The 26,041-nt window shown below is 37.7% G+C and overlaps 1 protein-coding gene across 2 annotated transcripts; it reads left to right on the top strand.

Annotated features, from left to right (window-relative positions):
- Positions 1-1,826: 1,826 nt before the first annotated feature.
- MYSM1 (Myb like, SWIRM and MPN domains 1) lies at positions 1,827-25,757 on the top strand. 2 transcript variants are annotated; one of them, XM_063298025.1, is made up of 20 exons: positions 1,827-1,953; positions 3,624-3,699; positions 4,156-4,226; positions 5,052-5,129; positions 5,418-5,444; positions 5,927-6,005; positions 7,135-7,233; positions 7,724-8,451; positions 12,488-12,618; positions 14,787-14,890; positions 16,474-16,551; positions 18,031-18,119; positions 18,436-18,490; positions 18,567-18,617; positions 19,356-19,430; positions 19,825-20,013; positions 20,224-20,356; positions 22,119-22,224; positions 22,340-22,397; positions 23,842-25,757. In XM_063298025.1, exons 1-20 carry the CDS (start codon positions 1,877-1,879, stop codon positions 24,004-24,006), a joined length of 2,469 nt encoding a protein of 822 aa, XP_063154095.1. In that variant the 5' UTR covers positions 1,827-1,876; the 3' UTR covers positions 24,007-25,757. The 2 variants fall into 2 exon arrangements, with proteins under 2 accessions (XP_063154095.1, XP_063154096.1); XM_063298026.1 differs by having other exon boundaries at positions 1,833-1,953; positions 3,627-3,699.
- The last annotated feature ends 284 nt before the right edge of the window (positions 25,758-26,041 follow it).

Below are 26,041 nucleotides of genomic sequence, written 5' to 3'. Positions count from 1 at the left end.
ATCTTTTTATCTGCCAGGTCTCCAAATCCATAAATCCACTGACCTATTACAGTGGGCAACCTGCAGCCTTTGAAAGAGCCATTTCACCCAGCAGACCTGGGCTTTTGCATGCTTAAGTGGTGGGGGGTGGGGTGGGGTTGTGCAATATTAATTGGCCTCCTTTTGAACACAGGCTCAGCACTCTTCTGAAAAAATGCTGAATGTGTTCAAAAGGAGTCCAGAAGTGGAGGAAGTGCGTGTGTGGTAAAACAGCAAGAGGGATCTGGCCACACCACACCAGTCAGTTTTCAGCTGAGCTGATCTTCTTTCAAAGCCAGTTCTGAAGATCAGCTGGGAGGCACAGTCAGAGGCCCTGGTTTAAAATGCCAGACTGTAATACAAATGACATTGGAGTGAGGGGAGCTACATGGCTTGGCAACATTTTTTTTTCCTGCTGTGTCCCCATGATGTTGCCTACAGTTCGTCCTCTACCTGTGAGAAAGACTTAAATTGTCCTTTGCTGTAACAGTGTACAGAGTATTTCCCCCCTTCCCCTGCTGCCTCCGCCTTATTCTTGCAGCATCCAAGGGCAGCCTCATGGTGTTTAAAATCTTCTAGGTTTTGTCACCCATAACCTTGGAGGAAATTCAGGTGTCTGCTGTGATTTAAACAGAGGTAAGAGAAGGATTCACAAGGACAACACTTTCCCATTAATATATTTTTTTCTGAAAATTTAAGAATAGGTGGGTAGCACCTCAACTCAGCACTGGGAAAGGGTTTCAGTAATAAGAGTTACCAAAACAGAGTTTAAGACGAGAGCAAAATCAGGGTACAAATCAGGTCTAGGTCCAAGTAATCAGTCCTGGAAATGACACAAGGATTCTAACAACTGATCACTGGAACAGAGAAGGCATGGACATTGTTAATAGCACGCTAGATCTTTTCAAACTGCCAAGCTTTATAAATTAATTGGTGGCACTGATCCAATTCAGACTGCCTGTCTATTCAGGAACAACTGATTCCCGTTTATTTATCCCGGACACTTTTCCGGTAGTCCCTCTCTCCTGCAGCTTTCAGCTGTCTGGTTTTCCACCCCCTGCTGTTCTCATGAACTTGGAGATTGCTTGGACGAACTCTGACAGGATCTTTGCTGCAGCTCTTCCCCAACGATACTGCTGGCCTTTGTCTCTGGACTCCCTCATCTCCTCTTCATCCGCTGCGGATGAACCTCTCACGGGCGTCATGACCCGGCTGACTTCCCAGTTTGGAAGATACGCCTTTAAACATTCTCAACTGGTGAGCCAGGAATGCTGTTTATTAAAGGAAGAGTACAAAAATCGGAACGACCTCTAGGTGGAAGCGGAAATGCAGAAAATGTACAGCTCTTCTCAACGCGGGTCTGGCAACCCTACCTTAAAGCAACGTTGTCTTCTACAGAGCCATCTTGCCGCCCCAGCCCAACTGAGTGCCATAAAAGCGTCCACAAACACACAAATAAGTGACTGGCAAACCTCAGACTCCTATAAACTTGACCTTTCAGAAATGCCAGTGTGTCTTCTGTTTTGACTACATGCTGTTTGGGGAGCTACGACGATGGGGAAAATTTTAAATCACTTTTAGGGTGAGTATGTATGCATTCTGTTTCCCCCTCTTACTTCTCCCACTACAGTGGTACTTCCTCACCATCCCTCCAGCCCCGTCAAGCTCTCCCCACCACAACCAACTAAAGGCGGAAACAAGGGCAGCCCATCTCCCTTTGCGCATGCACAGGTCTCGAGGGCGGCTCCTGTAGCGTCATTGACGCCCGAGGTCCAGGGAGGAAGACGCGCCGGCCTAGGGGCGGGACTTTTGACTCCCTTCCTGTGTCGTTACTGCGAGATCCGGCGGAGGTGCCAGAATGGAGGCTGTGGAGGAGTTAGATGTCGATGTCGAGGGAGACGCGACGGCGGGAGCTGCTGCGGAAGCGCAGCCGGGGTGAGTGGGGGCGAGCTTCGGGCTGCCACCTGGGGCTCGGGTTGATGGTTCTGTTTTCCGAGGAGAGGCCTCGTGCAGTACCGTTCGTCCAGACCCTTTTCCATCGCGGTGGCTGGTTGAGGTCGGTCGTGCCACTGCCCAAGGTCTAGGGCGGTGTTTCTCAACCTTGGCCATTTTAAGATGTGTGGATTTCAACTGGCCGGGGAATTCTGGCAGTTTAAATCCAAATCCACACATCGTAAAATGGCCAAGGTTGAGAAACACTGGTCATGGGCTTCTGGCTCGTCTGCGGGGTGGATGTTTCCTCAGTCTATCTCCCAGAGTCATTATACTCGTGCCCGCACGAGGTAATTTATCTATTCTTCTGTTTTCTTTCTGTAAGGAAGGATTTCTTAATCCTTCCTTACAGAGGATTAAAATTAATGGGGGGAGGGGAGACCATCCCTCCCTTGCACTCCTGAGCGACACTGTTATATTTACAAAATAAAGCTTTTCTTGAGGGGGCGTTTATTTGCACAAGCAGTGATTAGCATATTAGCATCATGGTAGCCTAGTGCCTTCAGATGTTTCAGTTACAGCTCTTGATATCTTTAACTATTTGTCGGCCTTGCAAGGTAGTCCAGACAAGAAGCACAACCAGGAGTATTTGCTTTGTCTTTATTGTGAAGTTACAGAAACACTATCTTGCCATTCTGAAAGTACCCCTCTCTTCCTTCACTTTTACTCTCCCAAAAACTAGGGTGGGTCTTTTCAGAGATGCTTTCACCACCCCTCCTCCTTCAGACTCAAATTTTGTTTATTGGACAGTTGTCTAGGCTGCAGCTCTTCCTCCTGTCTCCCAAGATCATTCCCACATACCATTACACTATTAGCTGTGTTTGATGGGCTCCGTAAGATTATAAGCCAAAACTTTTGGGAGACAGCATCTGGTTCCTGTGCCTGCTGCTTATGTTCTCCGCAGTAATCTTTCAGTGTGACAGAGATAACCATGATGATGGAAGCTGAGTATCCATAGATTTCTTTGGAAGGAGTGTAGGATAAAAATGCTTTACTTGTACAAATTCAAAAATTGTTTAGGAGAGGGAACACAGTAGCAGAAGGGCTGATAAATTCAGGAATAATTGACGAAATCTCATCTCGCTTCTTTTTCAGTTGTTCATCAGAATTTCATGGATCATAGACTACTTTTCATCTCTGTGAAATAATTTACCTTTCCGTACTCTGTTCTTCCTCTGTTCTTTCCCAACAATCATTTGAATCTTTTCTACTCTTTAAAATTCTTTTAAACTATTCAGTAGTACAATTAACATTTCATTTTGATACACAATTTTGCAAAGGACTGCGATATTTTTATAGATGACCTTTTCCCACCACTGGTTCTTCAGATCAGATGACTTTAGATGTGGCATAGCACTACAATAGTAACTGAATGTTTTACTGTTTATCTCACAGGATAAGGAATTATAGATATTTACTATAAAATAATGTAATAATTTTCTCAGTATTTATGTATTTGTTAATCCATATTTTCTTGTAAAGGCAATAAATGGATAGCATCAGGTACAGGGCTCTGGGCCTGTGCAATATTATATGACATTTAAAAAGTATTAAAATACCACACCTATTCCTAAAGTATGTGATAATATTTATTCTACGGCTTTTTGTTTCAGAAGTTATGAATATCCATCATCCAGCTTACTCCAAGATCACTACCTTGATTCAACTTGGAGAACAGATATGGTTCTTGTAAGTAAGCTACAGAATATAATGGAAGGATAAGTTCTCATTCTTTGTATTTTTTTGGCAAATATTTTATGATATGTTTCAATTTTCAAGTATATTGGGATATAGACTACCATAGGCAGAAAGAAAATGTTACATACACTGTTCATGAAAAATATTCAAGCCTTAGAACAAGCTGTGACATAGTTAATTGTGTGCAGTATGTTTATGTATACATCTCTGTTTGTTTCTTTTTGAAGCATGCTTATTATCATTGTTACCCTTATTTTTTATTTGGGTTTCTAAGGAAAGGATGAAATTTTACTTTTCAAATCCAAGTTTTACCTCACATTTTCTGAGTTATCCTAAAAATATGTCTATTTTTTAACTCTGCATCTCAGAGAATTCACCTTCCTCTTCACTGTTAGTGTGAGAATTAATACATAGGAATGTTGTATAACTGCTATGTCTTTCTCCTAGCCATGGAGTCTTGATAGTACAATTAGTGAAGAAAACAAAGCTGCCATTGAGAAGATGCTCTTGGAAGAAGAGTATCCTTTTCTTAGTAAAAAGTGAAAAAAAGAGCTATAATGCAGATTTGTAGTCAACAGGCAGATATTAAGGATTATGACTGGTTTTCTGGCAATTTGTTGATAATACTTATTTGCCAAGATACATTCTTTTGTCAACAGTGTCCTAATTCTCTGTGAAAAAAGCATTATTGTTTATGTCCTTGTTGATTAGACCCACAAGGACATAAAACCCTAATGCTTTTCATAGATTAATATGACATACATACGTGAGTAAGCCCAGTGGTCCTGTGTGGAGGGGGAGGAATTGAGTTATGTACTATGATAGTTTTGTCTGCTACCAGCTTTTGTGCTTCCTGAGTATCTCTTTGTTTTTTCCATGTCCTGAAACTAAATTATAAAAATAAGTATAGGGGTGAACACTAGATATTTGAAGGCTTGAAAATTTATTTACTGCAGCTTATTTTACAGCAAATGAATTTGGCTACTTGCTCTGCAGGAAATATGTCTGAAAAGAAAATTATCCTAAGTTCTTTGAATGTGGGTGGTGGTATAGAGAAGTCTTATATCTTTTATCTATATTTTCTTGGATTTAAATTATAATCATAAGCACATTAACCTTTCAGTTAAGTCTGATTAAACACATGTGAAATTATTTTTCTTCATTAACCAAGTGTTTTGCAAGCATATGTGGTGGCATTACAATAGTCCATGTGTGTATAACTTACGCACATTCATTGGGTTTCAGTGACACTATTTTTAATAAATAATTAACTGCCCAAACCTTCCGGTAGAAAATTTTCCACTAACAATACTGTACTTCCTGAAGTCCTTAACATATTTCAGATACTATTTGTCCAGCAAGTCACTTCCAGAAAAAAATTGGCATGAGCTGAAGGAAAATGATAAAAAATGTACAAAAAGGTAAAATCTGCTATGTAGAACTGTGGTGGGCTGATATAGATCTGCTATAAAGAACTGTGGTTCTTTAATGCTCTTTCTGACCATGCTGTTAATTTTTTAAAGCAATAATTTAATACTTTAAAACATACTTTCACGCTACAAGGTATAAGAATTAAAACCTGAAATGGTAGCCAGAAGTGATCAGAATAATGCAAATATTTTTAAAAATGTATATATTATAAAAATAATTTTAGAAATGTCTGTTAAATGTATTAAGTAACATTTATTTTTCTTGTTTTTACTTCATAGCCCACACAAGAAAGAAACAAAAGTCATGTATGTATTTCTGATGCTAAATCTAAGTTTAAGATTGTTGTTTTATGCATGTAGAACTGGTAGTGACATTTATGAACCCTCTGAAGTAATTGAATTTGTTGCATTGGTATTGGGTTGGATCCAAGATTATATCTTGCTGGTGAGACCCTTCTGCCAAGGGAAAAGATTTTTAATATCATCCACTCATTGACAACTCCCCAAAATAGAATGGAGTGCATGGGGAGTGATAGGCAATCTTATGTGCAAGTGGCAGCATCCTTTATCTTGAACCCAAACCCTTGTTAAAAAAAAAAGTATCTTTTAAACATAAGTAACATGCTCTCAGATCTTTTTTTTAAAAGGCAGGTGATTACAGCAGTTTTCTTTTATGTCCTATTATTTATGGGCATATGTGTGAAATTGAGTTCATTGGCAATTAGAGGTGTTTCTTTAAACCTCTCTTTGAATCTTTGCATTTACTAAAGTATTTTGCTTTCTGATAGGCTTCGTTCACCTACAAAATCAGCCACTGGTTCACTGAAGTGGACAACAGAAGAAAAGGAAAAGTTTGAAGAAGGACTAGTAAATATTACTAACACTTAAATTTAACATAAAAAGTGTTAAAATACAGCCTTATCACATAATTGTTTAAAAAGGAACAAGAAAATAATTTTTAAAAACCCATGTAGTGCAGTTTTGGTGACGGTCAGCCACCCCTCAATCTTAGTATTAAAATATTCTGTGTTGAATGAGATACTTGTGCAAGCCAGTAGGAATTCTAAGATGTATTGCCAGGGAAATGCAGTTCCTTGCACTAATTCTCACACTATTACAAAAGATCCCCAATCGTTTACAGCAGATTTGTGAGGAAGGATGGAAGCATCTTATGGATCTAAGTATCTTCTGAGAATAAGATATAATCTGTGTTTATCTTCCTAATATGTTTTTATGCATCTGGGCTTGAAAACTACTTTTTTTAAAAATAATTCTTCTAAGACACTTAGTCTGCTGTCTTAGCAAACTTATCATGGTAAAAAGCTGCCATTCTGGGGATTGGCAAAGGGGGTGTATTCAAAAATTAAATTCTAATAAGTTAATTGACAAGGAAGTGTAGTGGTTCACTTTGGATCTCTAGTTTTTCAGAGTGTAAGCGTAGTACTTGTTGGCAGTACAGGTAGTCCTTGTTTAGCGACCACAATTGGGACTGGCAACTCAGTTATTAAGTGAAACTGACTGTGCCTATGATCTTACTTCAGCTTTCCTTTGCTTTGCAGACCTGCAAAGGTCGTAAATGTGAGGACTAGCCAAAAGTGACTTTTCATCACTGTTGTAATTGTGAATGGTCACTACATGAGACAGTCCCTAAAGGAGGACTACCTTCACCTGTTAGCCTTGCAAGGTAGTCCAGACAAGAAGCACAACCAGGAGTACTAGCTCTACCTTTATTGTAAGGTTGCATTAACAGAATCTTGCATCTCAGAAGGGACCCTCCCAAAAACTAGGGAGGGTCCCTTCTGAGATGCTTTATTCATCCCCCCTCCTCTGAACTCAAATTTTGTTTATTAGACTGTTGTCTAGGCTGTGGCTCTTCCTCCTGTCTCCCAAGGTCATTGCCATATACCATTAGGCTGCCTTACAGTATCCATGTTTTAGCTAAATTACTATCTTTTCTATATTCCTACAACTGAATTTATATTTATTTTTCTATTAGGCTAAATTTGGCAGAAGATGGACAAAAATTGCCATGATGATTGAAAGTCGCAATGTTCTTCAAGTAAAGAGCTATGCTAGACAGTACTTCAAGAACAAGGTAAATTCGAAATGAGTTTTACTTGACAGGATGACAAATAGAAAACTTTTAGCTATAAGAAATAAATTCATCAAATTTATCCAGCTTCCAGCTTCTCTATCCAGCTTCCCTTTTAATGAATATTAATTGAGCTACTGAGGGAAATCTATCATTACACAAGTGGACTACCACTCATGCAGTTTGAAATTCTTCCAAATGCCCATAATTCTCTGTTGAAATTTTGAGAGCATATGGTTGAGTTTGTGTGTGCGTGCATCCCATTTTTCCCCCTACTGCATATAAGAGCATTCTATAATCTTACACATAATTAATTACATTCATATGAAAACACTTTCATCTCTATTACTACTCTTAACTGGAACTGTTTTTTAACTGGAGAATGGGACAAAATTTAGAAGTAACTAGTTCTATTTATTTGTCTTAACTAGTTTTCTTTTTCATTTAGATTTTTTTATTTTGTGCCATGCTTAACTCTTCTTAATGTAATCAGGCAAAAAGTGATGGACTGGAAAAAGTGAAACAGCAGCAACAGCACATCAGTGTTTCTCTTCCACAAAGCAATGAGGATGATGAGGGGAAGCAGAGGACATGGGCACCAGAGCACTTAAGAGGTCGAGCAGACCCTAACTTAAATGCAGTGAAAATCGAAAAATTATCAGATGATGAGGAAGTAGACATTACAGATGAAATGGATGAACTTTTATCATGTGCACATCAGCGAGAACCTGGAAAGTCTGAGATACTCAATATTCCAAAAAGCCCATCTGAGCAAAGCAGTTGGACAGAACCGGTTTTGGATTCTGCTCGACAAATGTCTCCTGTTCTCTTAACAGCACAGTACATTACAAAGCCAGAGCAAAACACAGATGAAATTGCAGTGTCATGCTCTGAGAATAAGGACCATCGGTCTATGAAAATAGAGAATCAGAAGTGTGACAGAACAGGAACTTCTGAAAGTCATGACTGGTTTTCCAGTCCAGAGCTTTGCGGAGAACAAAAAGACTTCGATGGCAGCATTCATTTCCTTTCTTCTGAACAGCTTGGAGAGGAAAATCGGGTAGATGCAGAGGAGCTTAAGCCACCTGATCAAGAAATAGCAATGGATAGAGGTACTATATTAGAGGAAGAAAAGCAAGCAATTCCAGAATTTTTTGTCGGACGTCAAGCCAAAACACCTGAGCGCTATTTGAAAATTAGAAATTACATTTTGGATCAATGGTAAGCATTATTGATAGACTGAGAGCTCACTTCAGGTTCATCTGACTCCTTTTGACAATAAATGTGGTCAAAAGACTTCTATTTTTAAGGGGATATAGTCAATGCATGCATAATGCTGGTGAAAAGAACGCCATCAGCGATAGGATATACAACAAATACGTTTCATGTAATTCTAAAAGTTAATGTATTTCTGATAACCTTGCAGAGTTATATAGTGTCCTTTTAAAATACATGCCTTGGTAGCCAGCTATGCCCCCTTTTTATGCACCTTGATAACTTCCAGTTATTTACAAAACTTTAGAGCAGTCATAGAATTTTAACGGGGAGGTTACTGGCAGACTTTAGGCCGATCATTCTCTTGTTGCCCAACCTATCTCATATTGGTTGCTATGGAGATTATTATTAATAGTAGTATTAGTATTACTATATTTTATCCTGCCTTTTTATTTGTAACTCAAGGCAGTGAACATACCTAATACTTTTGAGGGAGATGGGCGGTGACAAAATTTGATAAATAAAAATAATTTTTTTTTAAAAAATATTCCTTTCTCCTATTTTCCCGACATCAACAACCCTGTGAGGTGGGTTGGGCTGAGAGAACGACCATCCCAAAGTCACCAGCAGGCTTCCATGCCTAAGGGAGACCTAAAACTCAGTCTCCTGTTTTCTAGGCCAGCACCTTAACCACTACAGCAAACTGGTTCTCAGTGTGGGAAAAGGAGGCACCCCTCCATCCCAGGATAGGTAAACATCTACGAAAAAGAACAAAAGGAAATAATATAAACACTTACTGAAGAATAAATTTGGGCTGAGACTTCTCTTCAAGTAAACATTTATCTAGAATTGCAATATATAAATTGATGGAGCTTGTGTATTAGTTATTGCCACCCTTGCAACATTGGATTGATTGATTATATGCCATCAAGTCGGTGTCGATTCTTAGCAACCACATAGATTTTCTTCATGACAATCTTTCCCTAACTTGGTACTTCAAGTCTTCTAACAGTGCACCCACTACCACTGTAAATGAGTCCACCCACCTTGCTGCTTGTGGTCCTCTTTTTCCTTCGACTTTCCCAGCATTAGAGCCTTCTCCAGAGAGCTAGGTCTTTGCCTAATGTGTCTGAAGTAGGATAATTTGAGGCTGGTCATTTGTGCCTCAAGTGAGAACTTTGAATTGATTTTTCAATGATCCATTTGTTTGTTTTCTTGGCTATCCATGGCATTCTTAGGAGTCTTCTCCAAAACCACAGTTCAAAAGCTCCAATACTTTTTCTATCTTGCTTCTTCAAAGTCCAGTTTTAGTTTCCATAGAGTGTCATAGGAAATGACATGGCTTGCACTATTTTGATTTTTGTAGATCAAATCACAGCATTCGAATATCTTTTCCAAGGTGTTCATGGCTGCTCTGCCAAGTGTTGTGACATATCTCTTGACTGACTGCTTGTTCCTTTACTGTTGATGGCTGATCCTAAAAGGCAGAAGCTATCTACCACTCTGATATCTTCATTGTCAGTTCTAAGACTGGTTTTTGTATTAGTTTGGTCTCCTTTTTGTTCAGTTTTAGTCCATTTTTTCCCCACTGTGCTTCTTGGCTTTTGTTTCTACAGCTTTCAGATCCTTTGTTTTTGGCTATCAGAGTACTGTCATCAGCGTATCACAGGTTATTGATGTCGTTCCTCCAGTTTTAAAACTAGACTCTTCTATTCCAGCTTCCCTTAATATATATTAGTCATATAGGCTGAATAAATAAGGGGAGAGTACAGCCTTGTCTCACTCCTTTGCCAAGCTGGAGTCAGTCTACTTCTTCATGTTCTGTCCATACTGTGGCTTCCTGACCAGTATATAGATTTTACATGAGGACAGTGAGATGTTCTGGGATTTCCATTTTTATAAGCACATTCCACAGCGTGACATGATTGATACCATCAAAGGCCTTTTGATAAGCATGAAACACATACTGACCTTTTTGGTACTCTTTGGCTTTCAGCGTGCATCAGCAATAATGTCTCGTTTTTCCCTGGCCTCTTCTAAAGTCAGCTTAAACCCCTGGCATCTTCTTTTCCATGTAGGGCTCTAATATGCATTGGATGATTCTAAGCATTATTTTGCTAGCATGTGCAATTAAGGATATTGTAAAATAGTTTGCACATTCTGTTAAATCTCCATTTTGGGATTGGAATGTAGATTGGCATATTCCAATCTATTGGCCACTGTGTTGTTTTATAGATTTGCTGCCTTAGCTTGGTTAGAACTTTTACTTAGAACTTTTATTGATTGTTCTTCTGTTGCCTGCCATATTTCTGTGTGTATTCTATCAGTTCCTGTAGCCTTCCAACTTCTTATGACCAGAGTGCTGATCTAATTTCATTTCCTAGTACCAGAGGTTCTTTTAAGTAGGGAATATCTTCTAAGGTATTTTGGATGTTGATATTTCTACTGTACAGTATTTCAGTATACTTCTTTCATTTTTGTTTGATTTTCTTTGAATCAGTTATTGTTGGTCCATTGGCATCCTTTAGCATACTAATTAGAGGTTGGAACCAGCTTCTGAGTTCAGAGATCTTTTGGAAGACTCATTTTTCCATGCCTGTTTCCATCTTCAGTGTCTTTACAGATGTTGTAATACTGCTTTTTGTCTCTTCTAGCAGCTCCCTGAAACTCTTCATCAAGTTCCTTCCTGAGATTTTTGTCTGTCTTGGCTTTGGCTTCTCTTCTTGGTAGTTTCCGCAGTTTGTTCTGCTATCCAGTTTGCTTTCTTCTGTTTCTTTGTCTTTGGCAGTCTTTCGTCATATTCCTTCTTAATGACTAATTTAAGTTCATTCCACAATTCCTCTCATTCTCTATCAATGAGATTCGGGATTTAAAGCAGTTCCTGCTGTTCTCCTTGAAAATGGTGGGTATATATTCATGACCATATTGTGGTAACTGGTTGGCCTTCTTTAGTTTAACGTGGACCTTGCACACGAGCAGCTTGTCATCTGTTCTGCAGTCAGCACCTGGCCATGTCTTTGATGTTATAACTGAGCTTCTCCACCTCCTGTCAGAACATACAATTCTAAATAATGACTCTTTAGTAAAAAATAATTTAGAAGTATTACATAAAGCAACAAAAAATTCAGAAGAATTATATAAAGTTAATTCACTGAACAATCGATTTTCAAATAGAATAACATCCTCTTGACAATGATTACTTTCATATTAGTAAGATATGTCAAGTATTTTAATATAAATATTAATAGAAATTATTAAGATTATGTAATTGTGTGCATATGTGTATGTATGTGTGCACATCTTCGAGTCTATGTGCAACTACCTGGACAAGTCCCTGCAGTTTTCATGGCAAGATTTTGGAAGTGGTTTCCCATTGCGTCCTTCCTAGGGCTGAGAGAGAGTGGCCGGCCCAAGATTGTATAATTAGTTGATACAATAATTTATTGCTTCTGGGTTATAACATTATGAATACAATGATTCAAATACATAAATAGGCTCGAGCTGCCTGTATTAATTACAGTTGACTCATTTCCAGCACCCCAGGTCTTTCATCCAAAATGTGGCAGCGAAACAGCCAATTTTCAGTGGCACGTTTAAATAAGGTGCAAATTAGAGTGAGAGGCTTCTGGGAGGCAAACCATTCCCATTTCCAGCTTTAAACTCTCCAGAACCGGCCTGAAATTGTGCTGCTAAAATTTGGCCTTTTTTATCAAATTTTGGCAGCAGAATTTTAGCGTGCTTGAAAAGTTTCTGTAATCTTTTGAAAGGATACAAATGAGGGTAGCTTTCTTCCTAGTAGCATCTTGCTCCTATATTCCCACAATTTAGAAACTTAAGGGAAAAAAGTGGTCCAAAAAATTGTCCCCATCTGTTCTAGGGGTGGGTGTTATTGCTTTAGTAGAAATTCTGTGGAAGAATGGCAAGCTGCAATGCGTCCCATAGGCCCTCCATGATTGACAAACCCCAAATTATGAGATACATTTAGGTATGTCAAAATAAAATCAATATTTTATTTTTAAATTGTGATTCCACTTGATTTTAGGGAAAGAATCAAACCAAAATACCTGAACAAGACATCAGTGCGTCCAGGGCTGAAGAATTGCGGTGATGTCAACTGCATTGGACGAATACATACATACCTGGAATTAATAGGAGCAATTAACTTCGGCTGTGGTATAAAGAACACTGTTTCATTAGCTTTACATTTGTATCCTCTGTTTTCTTTACAAGAGTCTCCAAAGCAGCCTACAACTGCCACAAATATAGAAAATTCCGCTGAAAGCTTATTTTCAGAAAGCACCAATACAGGTGGAAGGAGGATTAGGCTTAGAAACAGAATTTTTTAAATGTGATTATTGTGGTTGGGGGTCAGATGTAAGTCCTAGAGAATCAAGACCTCATATATGATCTTTCTTTTTCTCACACCTTTTATTACCTCAAATTTGTATTTTTCTGTTACACTGTGGCCAATATACTTCAATTAGTATAAACCAGAAATAAAACTACATGCATGTCAAAAATCCCTTTCAAATTTTACAGGGTGTTATTTTGCCTCTCCAGTAAGTTATATTGATAGAGAGTGGTGCTGAATGATTGGAAATGGTAGGTTGTGTCCAGGTAACATGGCCAGCTAGCTTCCTTTGGCTGCCTGCACTATCCAGTAGAGGCACTATGTTAGTTTGGTGGTAAAGCAACATCAAGGCTTTTGATAGCCTATCCTGTTTAATTATGGCAGAAGCTTTTGTGGGTTGAAGGCTACTTAACAAAATGAGTGAAGTTTCATCAGGAGTTCTGAGGATATGGACGATTGACTTGGATTCTAAATGAGGAGGTCAGGTGGGCTGGCTGGTAACAAATATTCTTTGCATCTGTGAAGAGTGTACTAGAAAATGAAACAAAACACCTTTGTGTGTAAGATATTGGAAACAGACTAGTATCTCTTGATAAATTATAGCTCTCTTGTTTCTCATTAATCACTGAATTTTCTTTGTGGTCAAGCAACAAAGGCAGTCAAGGCTTTTCAGTGCTTTTTTTAAAGACTGCCACTTCAGATGCAAGATGTAGGTCTTTTTGTCCTACAAATGAGTTAATTGTTAAGAAATGATTGCTTCATAAGAAATATATGAATCCTAAATGTTCTGGGTTATATTATTACATCTTGTAATAGTGTCACCAGAAAAAGTAAGAGTAGAGTCAGTATCTTGGTCATTGCAGAACTTGGTCCCTATATCTATTACACAGCAGCTTTGGTTGGTACCTGTTTTGGGCTGTTGTGGGGTAATTAGTCTTATTGCTGGTTTATCATTGTTTTAGGTTAGGTGGCTATGTATCTAAACAAGTACCAGATGATCATCCACAGTGTGTGATAGCGGACACTAGATTATGATAAGTTTTTTATATATATATTTGGAAGTGGTGTTCTTTTCTGTTCTTGGTCTGTTCCGTAGTAGAAGATAGCGTACCACTCTGGCTCTTTTAAATAGTTGTTTTTTCCTCGCTTAATTGGTATTGGGTGCTTAATCTATAGAATGCTTGATTTAATTCTTTAAGCTGTGCAAAAGATCTTATGATAAGTCTTGCAGATTTTTTTTTTAATGTGTCTGGCTGGAATTTGCAGTCTGATTTCTTTACACTCAAAAGAACACAATTGGTTGCTGTTTTTCTTTCCTTCAATTAGGTTTGGGGACCCAATTGGATCTTACGATTATAACTGGATAATAATTATTATATTTTATTATTTTATAATATAATTATTAATAATTATAATTAGACCTTATTATTACTGTATAGGAGGTTAGAGACAGCTCCAAAAGTATTTTAGTATTTTGCTTAATATTGTGTATACCTAGCCGCATTGTAATATCTCTATATCCTGTTTGTCATGATTCCTTCCCCCTCTTTTGAATGTTGTTAAGTAGGTAGCATTGTTTATGTAATTCTAACAATTCATAGCCATTCATTCTTTACAAGGCTTTGCTGATTCGAAGGACCATTTGAACAGGCAATTGATTTTTTTTTGTTGTTAAGTGGTACTTTAGTCACATAACCTCTTTATTGTATGGAAAGTTTTTAATATTTATCTTTAACTCGAATGATAGAATTTAAATACATGCAAAGGTAACATTGTCATTGGATGGAAGTTTGGGCATCGGTGTTAGTTGTTTTTTGAGTATCTGTCTAAAGCAGGGTTTCTCAACCTTAGCAACTTTAAGACGTGTGGACTTCAGCTTCCAGAATTCCCCAGCCAGGTATGTTGAAGTCCACACATCTTAAAGTTGCTAAGGTTGAGAAACCCTGGTCTAAAGTGTGGACTGAATTGCAACATCTCTTCACTTTTACAGAGCAAGCTGTGTATAACAGACCACAGACAGTTGACAAAATACGGCCCAGGGAAGGCAAGGATGCTGTAGATGCATATCAGCTTGTGCAACGTCTACAATCTATGGTGAGGTGGAAAACATGTCTTGTCTCTCCTTCATGATTCTGTGGGTTTGTTTTTTCTCATTTTCTTACATTGTGTTAGTTTATGAATAATATCTCTAGGAAAACGAGCTTGAATACATTATCTCGCACACTGCTTAGATTTCTTTGGCTTAATAAATTATATATTGGAGTTCTGTACATGATATTATTTTTGCAGTGGTCTTGTTAAATTATATATTGCTCTGAGCAAGAATATTAGGGAGATCTCATTTTCAAATCAATGTATTTAAGTTTGGAGGCTGAGGAAAAAGAATTGACTATCTTTCTCAAAAACTGAAGCCACAAGGCAATACACTATACAGGTAGTCCTCGCTTAATGATGGTAATTGGGACTGGAATTTCCATCGCTAAGTGATGCCGTCATAAAGAGAAGGTTGCAAATGGCAGTCACATGACTGTGGGATGCTGCAGCTGTCATAAATGTGAGCCGGTTGTCAAGTGCCCAAATCACGATCATGTGACTGCAGGGGTGCTGGGATGGCTGCAACTTCCAGGGCTGGTCATAAGTACCACTCATTCAGCACTGTCGTAACTTTGTACAGTCACTGAACAAATGGTCATTAACCGAGGTCTACCTGTAATTAAAACTTTAAAATGTGAAGTAATAAAAATGAAAATGCAGATTGTGGACTGCCCAATTTGCAATACTAGGTCATTAATATGGCAGGAGGTTACTCTTATTATTAATTTAAATGTATTGGCCTCCCAGTTCCAATGGGCTCTATTATCCATTTCAAATAATTCCACAATTTTTTTAGCGCAGCATTCCTTGAGATGAACCTGCTAAATGTGTTGGAGTGGAGTTCCCATAATCACAAACAAAGTGCTATTCACCATGCTGGCTAAGGATGTTGGAATTTGTAGTCTGATGTTTATGGAGCTTGCCAAGCCAGGAAGTGATGCTTTAGTATGCAAAATGGTGAATTGTGAGTTATAAAGATACAAGTTAAAACAAGTTAGGGGAAGCCTGCCAAGCATGGCTTCTGGAATTTTTTCCCACCCTTTAAGAGCAGCTCAATTTTTAATCAGATGACTGGAGGGAGAGCTTAGAATGAAACAGTTAGCAACCTTCTGAGTTGTCGCCAATTTGCTTTTCCGGAATTGTTTTCTCTGCAGTCTCCTGCAGAATCCAGCCCATTTTCAAAGCTGTTCTTTCTTTTGCTGGCTTCTCTCTTGTCATCACATTTGGTACAGATCTTAAAAATTAACTAGCAGAGAGGCAAACCGATTTAAGCCCATGTACGTACCAAGCATGGCTTCTGGAATTATTTCCAGCCCTTTTACCTGCAGTGGGTGTAGGAGATGTCTGTATCTTCTTCTGTGATGCATCAGTGTGTGCATATGGGAAGCAGAGGGAGGCTGGAAAGAATATCAAATGGGTCAACTAAAGTTCATGTGTGATCTATATTCATCAGTTTGTAAGGAGAGTGGCAGTCCAGATCACTGTACTTTGCAATATTTTTGTGACTGCCCTTCTCAGTTTAAGAGAGCTTGCTGGTCTTTTACACTTGAATAGACATGTGAGTGCATCTCTATTTGGTACAGCGTACAAGGAGGCGACGAGTGAGAGACCCATGGGGAAACTGGTGTGATGCAAGAGATTTGGAAGGACAGACGTTTGAGGTAATATTTTAAACCCCTGAACTTAGTTCAGTATATCTCAGGTACCCCTTCCTGGAACACACTTTGCCCAGTTGCAGCCATGCCTCCAGGTGGGTCTTTCTATTGTCCAGAGGTTGATGGAAGGGATGTTGGATTTCCCTCTTGATAGTTGGAATATCACTCCTACTTTGGGGATTGGGCAAGCATGGTTTAGAATAATGCTTAGGTGCCATATACTTGTAGACCTTAAAAGTTAGAATTCAGAAAAGAAATATTTTCATTTAACCATTAAAATATTGAATATGACATTTAACTATTAAAATCAGGTATGGGACTTCTGTGTTTTAATTTTTTCCCCAAATAATTTTATTAAGGATTATAAGTGAAAAGGATAAAGTGAAAAGGATAACTTGCCATTCCAAAGGGTCTTAATCTTATAAGGCAGCAGAAAAAAAAATACCCAAAGTGATTAAGAAGTGAGGCTCAGTCGAGTTTATTGTCCTTAAAAAGGCTGTGTTAATGACTGTGAGCAAAGATGGTTCCTCCCTCGATTCCCAGCCACTCAACCCATAGGCAAACTGCAAAACAACAATTCCTGCGGTTCATTCACAAGGAGCGGCTGTGCAGAGTCACATGGGCAAAGAACTCTCCTTAATCCGGAGAGTGTTTGGCGACCAGGATCCTGCATCCCGTGCTGATCTTCGTTGTAACGCCATCCCGCTGCAAAAAGGGACGTTCAGCTCGCCATGGCTCTCAACTGGAAGTTCAGATTTCTGTGTTTTGAGATCATATACCTCATAAGAAATTAGAGAGGGTTCTTATCATATTTGTAAGCTTCCTTTAAGCATCCTGTTGTTACTGAGCTAGTTGAATGCTTTGATCTTATTGCATTATGACTATCCAGTTTTCTTAGCCAAGGATTAGATAGCATATGGAGAAACAGATCAAGGTGCCAGTGTGGCTATGGTGCTGAGCTACAAACCAGAACCTTTTGAATTCTACACCTCCCTCAGGCATGAAAGCCATCTGGATGACTTTGGACTGGTCAGTCACTTTTAGCCCAACTCACGTCACAGGTTTGTTGTTGTGGAGAAAATAGGAAGTGGGAGTCTTAGCTATGTATGCTCTCTTGAGCTGACCAAAAATAAAAGCAGGATAAAACTCAAATAAGCTAGACATTCTTGGCAGAGTGGTATAATTTTATATTTAAAAATGTGCTTATGCAATATATCAATGGGAAAGTGCAGGATGTTCATCCTGTTCACTGTGTGAAAAGAGAAATTGTTCTGATCTTCTGTATAGGGGATTTGTGCACTCCTGACGTTTAAGTGCATTTGGCATAATGCTAGTTTAACTGTGATGGCAGCTGTTAGATTGGCCAGTGCCTTGCAAGCAGGACAACTGAATTAAGCATTCTTTAGTTCTCTGATTTCCTTGTGCCTAAGCATGTTTGACCCTCAGTATTACGTGGTTTACCTAATGTACGTGTTTTGTTTTTAGCATCTCTCTGCTGAGGAGCTAGCAAAGAGGAGAGAAGATGAGAAGTATAAACTACCAAAAGCATTTAAAGGACAAAGGCACACCAAAAGGTTTATTTTTTTTATTTATCTGTAAAATCTCTTTGTAAAAAAAAATGTCTTGTGAGATTTCAGATTTGAAAGTTGCCAGTCAGAAGAATTTAAGCTTAGTATTAACTGAGTTAAATTCATAGTATGAAGTCCAAGCTGCAGTTGAAACATTGAAACATGTCTATGAGACTTTTTTACCTTGTCACATAAAAGTACTTATTTGAACTAATCATGAACACTCAGTATATTAAAACTAAAATTGTGAAGAAATTATGCAACATTTAAATGTTTCCTCCATTAATTCTGCAATTTCAGAGATTTTTTTTTCATTCTATAGTTCATTTGATCCCTTTCAGCTGATCCCTTGCTGTTCCTACACAGAGGAAAAACCAGTAAGTATGATTTAAGAAAGAAGAACATGTTTTCGTTTACTTAAGCAAGCTTTCCTTATAATTTTTATCTTTTTAGGAGCCATTCAAAGTAACAGTAGCTGCAGAAGCACTTCTGATTATGGATTTGGTAAGGCCTATCTGTTCTATTGAAGTACCTTATAAAATTGGTTCAAATTAATTGAAAGAAAGATTTAAGTCATTAAATAAAATTGTAATCTTATTGGTGCATTATAAATATACATTAATTAACCAATGATTGGTGTTACTGAAACTGATTCTGTTATCATGGGTAAATAATACATGAATGATCTAAGAGTATTAGTACAGGTTTGTAGTGGAAATCAACTAATTTTTTTGTTTTTATTGGCAGTTATCTAAAAAAATATTAACATCATGATGCCTCTGAGAGAATATCTGAATTATTGCTGCAAATAAGTTGTCTCAAACATGTGCATTATATGACATAATATTACATCTCATAAGTTGTATTCAGTAAATGTAAACTTCATCTTCTAACACATTTTCCTGCTTGTTTTACTTGTTTATCATTTGGGGGACAATAAATAAAACTCCATCTCAGTACACCTTTCCCTTTTTGATGTGCTTAGTTAAGACAGTAACTTCTCATCTACTAATTTTCCTATCTGTAACAATTCAAGAGATAGTACTTAGTTCATAGAGCTTTTTCACGTAGGATTGTATTGTATCTAAACACAACATTTATGTAAATACTTGAGATAAGGTATCCCAACTTCATAATTCTATCTGAATTTTTCTATCTGAATTTTGGGGAGAGAATGGAAGTGGGCAAAGATTAACAACATTTTACAAATGATACTTGAATTATATTTTCCTGTATGTTTAGCATGCCCATGTTTCAATGGCAGAAGTAATTGGCTTGCTAGGTGGAAGATATTCTGAAACTGATGGAATAGTTGAAGTAAGTACCGTATTTATTTTTAATTTTAAAAGGGCTTTTACCAGTTTGTTGTGAATTATAGACATCATGCTAAATCACTATGGGGATGCCTACCTATGTTTCCTCTACTTCCCTACTTGTTCCCCTCTAGGGAAGTAGAGAAAAAGGGAAGCAGTTCTGTTACTACTTCAAGGAATAATTTGCAGCACAACTTTGAGCACAGGAGCTGAGCTATCGTGGACTGGATTGAACCAGAGTATCTTACAATATCCGTTTATAAGCATCTGTTTAAGAGCTTGAGCACTGTACTTATGGAATTCAGACATGTATTTTGAAATCGAGCATGTTCTTCAGAATCTAAAAAAATATTCAATTGTACTGTCCCCGTTAAACCCTCCATATTGGTCAACTACAGGTCTGTGCAGCAGAACCATGCAATAGCCTTAGTACAGGATTGCAGTGTGAAATGGATCCAGTGTCTCAAACTCAAGCATCAGAGACACTTGCTGCTAGAGGTTACAGTATCATTGGATGGTATCACTCTCATCCTGCTTTTGATCCTAATCCTTCCATTCGTGATATTGATACCCAGGCAAAATACCAGGTAACATCTCCCTGTGTTGAATAAAAAGGATATAACTCATAACTGTTGAAAACCTAATGCCATTGTTTATTGGCCATGTACAACTTTGAATAATAAAAAGCACAACATACCACTGTTATTGATTGATATCTTTGCATTGCATTCTTGATTATATACGCAGAAAGAAAAGTATATATTTTGTTTATTACATTCTTATTTTTCCCCAAACAGAGCTATTTCTCCAGAGGTGGCTCAATGTTTGTTGGAATGATCATAAGTCCTTATAATCGAAATAATCCTCTTCCATATTCTCAGATCACTTGTCTTGTGATAAGTGATGAGACTAGTTCAGATGGATCCTACCGTAAGTGTTTTTAAGCCTAATTCTGTCTGTTACAGGTTATATTTAAATTTGTTTTAAAAGCAGGCTCTGGAAAGATAAGAGAGTCAGTATAATTAAGCAAAGCTTAATTAGAAACTTGGGGGGTGGGGAAGGAAAATACAAGCTAGTTTTTAGAAGCTAAATATTAATTGAATTAATTAATTTGAATGAAAGCACCAAGGTAATAACTGCTAGTGTCATAGGAATCGGTGACCTGCTTTTGCTTTTACAACAGAGCAAGCATTTGTGGGTTGGAATAGGTAAGCCTTCCTCTACCTGGATACCATCCAGTATTGTGGGCCAGCTCCCCAAATTCTCAGAGATGGCCATGCTGGCTCAGGAATACTGGAACCTTGCACATTTTGGCCTCCCATAAATCTTATGGGAAAATATTGAATTCTGATAAATGTTGGAGAGATTGGAATAAATTATGGGAGTGTATGAATTTCCAACTTCTGTCTTTTCTTTTCGCCTCTGTCTAGGTTCTCAAAGGGGGTGAACAAAGTTATTGCAAACATGGCTAGAGAGATCAGGTAGTAGAGAAAATTCATATACAGACAGTGAAGGTGGAGGTGGATACAAAATTTAGGGTACTTACGAAAACCTGGATCATGTTACAGTTATACGAGGTCCCAGTTGTTTAGCCTTGTGATTAGCAATGCAATGCTTATAGGCACCACAGCTTATAGGTCATAACATTCCTAGGAGCCACTCACAGACCCCAAACTTAAATTACATATTTAAAAAATGATCCAGCACTTAACTAGAATTGAACATTTCCCCATAATATTTATGGGAGGCAGAAGTGTGCAAGATTATATTATCTTGTTTGATTTGGGTATTTTTTTTTAAGTGTATTTATTTTTGGGGGGGGCATCTGCATTATTACAGTTGTGCCTGACACCTGAACAGTTTTTGTTTCTTGTTTGTATTAGAATGTTGGAACTCAAATTCAGTTTAAAGTATCCCTGTCAGATGGTTGCTAGCATCTGCTTGACTACTTTCAGTAACTAGTATATAAATTACCTTTTAGTCTTTAATGGTCTGGGTAAATGAACATATGGTTGTCTAAGTGTATGAAATGCCTATGTACAGGAAAATTATAGGAAGTAGATTTTTTTTTTCTGAGTTTGAATAATTTAGTTAAATCCAGATCTTAGAAAATATTAACAACAGAGCAGCCTGGTTAAATTGGAAAAGCTAAGCATTAGAAAACTTATTCCGTGGATTTGTAAAATCTATCTAGCCTTTAATCTCTTGATATGATCAATCATCCTTTGTAAATTGATATCCAGGCATGAAGACAATTGAAGTTTGTATAAATTGGAGTATAGGATTATCTGGGATAGAAAGAAGGGAGGAAAAGAAAACCAATATCAATTTCAATAATTATTTGAATATCCAAGATGTTGAATGTTTCCAATTATAATCAAATGGCTTTATAGTTTGTATAATACATCTCATTTTTGAAATTAACAAGGCATGCATTTTCTGCTCAATTATACTATGGACAAGCAATTAAATGAGCAATTCGACACAGATTTGAACCTGATTTTAGAACTTAAGCTAATTTGGGCTGTAATTAAGATAATTAGATCAAGGTCTTGGTGGTATAAGCCAGTGTTGTGCATTTTTGTCAATACAAATATAGGGAGGTGAATAATACATTTTACATCTAAGAGAGGCAGCATTTTTTGTATATAATGATTCTGTATAAAGTATTATATGTTTTAATGGCTTACAGGCCTGCCATACAAGTTTGAAGTGCAACAAATGTTGGAAGAACCTCAGTGGGAGCTAGTATTGGAAAAAACACAGTGGATAATTGAAAAATACAGAATGTCTCATAGGTGTGTAGCTGCTTGCATTTTGGAATCTTTCAAAACAGTCCAAATTAGTGTGTATTTCAATAAAGAGTATTTTTATCCATCCTCTGACATTGTCTTGCCATATTTCATTCAATAGCTGTGTGCCCATGGATAAAATCTTCCACAGAGATTCAGATCTAACGTGTTTGCAAAAGGTAATCATTATAAAATTCTTTGTTTCTCACCTGAAGCTTAATTATGCCTAATTACGATGAAAATATTGAGCTCGATCCAGTTTTAATTATGATTTCAATAGGTCTATTCTAAGTATGACAACTCATGTCACTGGTTTCGGTAAGCTGTGCTAAGTGTATCTAACTCTGGATCCAGCCTATTAAACATTGTGCTAAAAAATCCCAGTGAAGTCTACTCATGTAGTGCTTATTGCATGTATTTACCATTTCTTTGCTGAGGCTCCCAAGACAAATGCTGAAATAAATGAATGTTCAACAAAATTAAGCAGAATTCTCTTCGGCCGATTGAAGTTGTCTTCAGAAATCTATGGCCTGGCTTTCTTGCTTTTCATCAAGGTGTGGAAGCCTTACATAGCTTAAAGTGGCCAGAATTCTGCCCCCACAGATGACCCTTCAGAAACTAATGGCCCCACACCGAGCCTTCTCCCTTTTGTCTTTTCTCATCAGTTGTAGTCTTCATGAGTTTATTTACAACGATCTGTTGATCATTATACGAACTTTACGTACCTTTAGTTGAGGTTCTACGGGCTTGGGGAGGTTGTGTTTTTTGCAGATATTTCACCTTGCGTTCCAGCAAGGCTTCCTCTGTGCAACAGTTGAAAAGAGGGGACGGTGGTAGAGTGTATCTGTTGGTGGCTCCTTTATTTGGATCGACGGAACTAGATACTCTCTACCACTGAGTCAGGTGACTGATTCAGGCCATACACAGTAGATAGACAAGGTGGACCGATCAAAGGAGGGTTGGCGCTGTTTCCAACCATCAATCGAGCAGCACTTCCCAAGAAGCTTCCAATCACTAACCCCCTCCCCCAGATTCAGATTCCACACAGGCTATAAAATGCTGAATCCAATGAACTTGGGCAATCGTTATCCCAAGAAATCCTTGTGTGGTTTTGATGGACAAACGACGGAATAATAAGCACCATTGCGGCAGCTCTCATTTCAGGAGGCCTTGCAACAATTGCCTCTGTTCAGTGGAAAAAAGGGCAGAGCACCATGGGACACATTCCTGGACTGAAGGCAGAGGTGTTTGCAAAGCCATTGACATTTGATATGGCTTCCTACATATGGAACATTTGTATCATGTAATGTTTGACATATTACAGATATAACCACATTACAACCCATCTGTAGCAGAATTTGAAGTACAACTACGTTAACAAACTGGGCATTTGTCATAAAGACTGTTCGGTGTAGAGAAGCAATTTATTGAATGTGTGATAGCTATTAGTAGGTAGTGTGTGTGATATTCATTTGTGCGTGCGTGCAGATAAACATGCACATAAGTTCTGAATAGGTTTCGGTTAAAGAGTCATAACAAATGTGTAGTTGCTCTCCCGCTCCCAAATGTCATTATGGCAATTCTGATTTTTGGTCTTGTTTTTATTCTTCAATTTTAAATTAGCTTTTGGAGTGCATGAGGAAGACTCTGGACAATGTGGCCAATAGTTTCATTGCTGAAGAATTCCTGGCACAGTTAGAAAATTTGTTCCTTTCAACCTACCAGAATGAGGAATGGAATGATACTACTGAGGAAAATAGCCTGTGTCCAAATGACCTGCCAACGTGATAGTATTGGAAAGAATAATTGCTCACTTTATACTGTAATGAAGTGGCCATCGTTGAGAGTAACAGTATCCAGTGTGGCTGAAGAAAATTACTGTTAATGAAAGACAGTATGAAACAATCATGGTGAACTATCTGACCTCTGGCATAACTTCTGATCTTCTAAAATTATAGTCATACTGCAGGAAAATGGACTACAGTATTTGCCTGCCCACCACTTAGGTAGAAGCTGTTCATCACTCTAAAAAATTGAAGTGATAATGTTCTACTTGGAACAAGCGCTATTAGCTTGATGTTGAAATAATTATATTGCCATTCTGTTTAGGAAACACCACCATGTTATGTTTAATGTATGCTGTCTAGATACTGTCACATGCACTTCTCCTATTTTATAAAATAAGCTATACTGTATACTTCTGAAAAGGGAGCCATCAGTTTAAAAAGAGAGATACCAGAATTATGGATAATTTCAGCCTTTAGCTTCTCGGTTGTTGATGTATGCTAACAGTATTTGAAGGGGAAATTAAGATTGAGCTGACCATACCACATTATGTTATCTGAACTGAATTGAACAGGACAGATTTGTGGAATTTAGTATGCCTGTAGGACAGGATGTTCTTACTCAGTGGTATAGATCTGAGGAAAGATAGAAAGAATTCTTGTCCAAGTTCTTCTAATCTTTTGGGTCCACAAGCCGGAATATATACCTGACTATAAAATACAATACAAGGGAGAAAGACTATATCTAAAAGCATAGAAAGCTGCAGATTTATCTTTTTTTTTAACCTGAGCTTCATCTGCAGGCTAATGTGCTATATCTTCCACTCTAGCCTTTCTTGTTCCATTGTAAAACCAAGTTCCTTCAATTGTGATAATGCTGGTGTGCAAGGTGTGCAAGTACTGCTGAATAGTGAATTTATAATGCTTTCTCACTGAAAGTCAGCATATATTTCATTCAGTTATTTGCATGTAAGGGCCCTTAGATCATACTGTGCCATATATAGTTGCATTGATATGAAGTCTAATCTATACATTTGTTCAGTCTCCAGGCTATTATGTCAATCAAATTGCATGTGATGCAATGGTTTGTATGTCCTTTTGAGGTCCTAGCATGGCACTGAAGCCACTGCTTTCTAGGAAAAAAAAATCCCAAAATGTGTATTGAATTTGCAGTCATTGCAACATACATTTATTGAAAAATGTTTACATTTATATTGTGTGTAACAAATGTTGTAAATAGTTTGCCTTTGTACAGAAAGAATGACTGAATGACTTGACCTTCATGTGAAAGCACAGTACAAATATATTTGCTCGCTACATATGCATTTTTATGAGGAAGTGAAAGGAATTAACCACTAAAATAATGGAAAGAGCTTTTCCTGGCAATGTTGTATCTCCATAACTATGTGAAGATGTTTAAAATGTTCTCTTGTTTCGAATTAGTCTTTCCATACACCCAGAAGGAACTTTTCATATAAAAGAAACGTAATACATGGTAGGTTTCTTTGTGTTTGACTCGTAGGATTGCATTTCAGAGCTATGGGGCAGACCTGTGCCATAAGCACAGGGTAACTCTGTCAATTCCAAACTTACTGTTAAGGCACATTGTAGATCTCTAGCTGCACATGCTACGAAGTTGGGATTAAAAAAAATTTGTTGGCTATTCATCATGTGCAAATATTGCATAAAGAATTTACCACTCTGGACATTAAAAAAATGGGTGCCTGAGTAAACTTGTGCTGTAACTGGAAACAACTTGTTTATAATGACTCCATGGAGAACCTGCAACTTGCTGCAGAATAGTTATTGCTCATAAAGGCAGTAATTAGCTTTGGTTCAAACTTCGATAGAGCCACTAGAGGGAGCTATGCAATAACTGATCCTTAATAAACTCCCTTGGGTCCTAGAAAATAGTATTGCACTCTTTCTAATTACCAGGAATTTAACTAAACAAAAACACTATTTTATAAAATCATATAGCTGGGAGGAACCAGCTTCAGAAAACTCACTTTTTCACATCACAGAAATTTGAATAATGG

The sequence above is a fragment of the Candoia aspera genome, chromosome 3, assembly GCF_035149785.1.
Source record: "Candoia aspera isolate rCanAsp1 chromosome 3, rCanAsp1.hap2, whole genome shotgun sequence".
Taxonomy (NCBI): Eukaryota; Metazoa; Chordata; class Lepidosauria; order Squamata; family Boidae; genus Candoia; species Candoia aspera.
This window is presented reverse-complemented; position numbering and strand designations above follow the sequence as displayed.

Bases quoted from the DNA above. Each gene is read 5' to 3' on its own strand.
- MYSM1 (XM_063298025.1), top strand. From the start codon at position 1,877: ATGGAGGCTGTGGAGGAGTTAGATGTCGATGTCGAGGGAGACGCGACG. The intron at 12,619-14,786 runs GTATAAAGAACA...TCACTTTTACAG, and splicing joins AGCAATTAACTTCGGCTGTG to AGCAAGCTGTGTATAACAGA. The intron at 18,618-19,355 runs GTAAGGCCTATC...CTGTATGTTTAG, and splicing joins CACTTCTGATTATGGATTTG to CATGCCCATGTTTCAATGGC.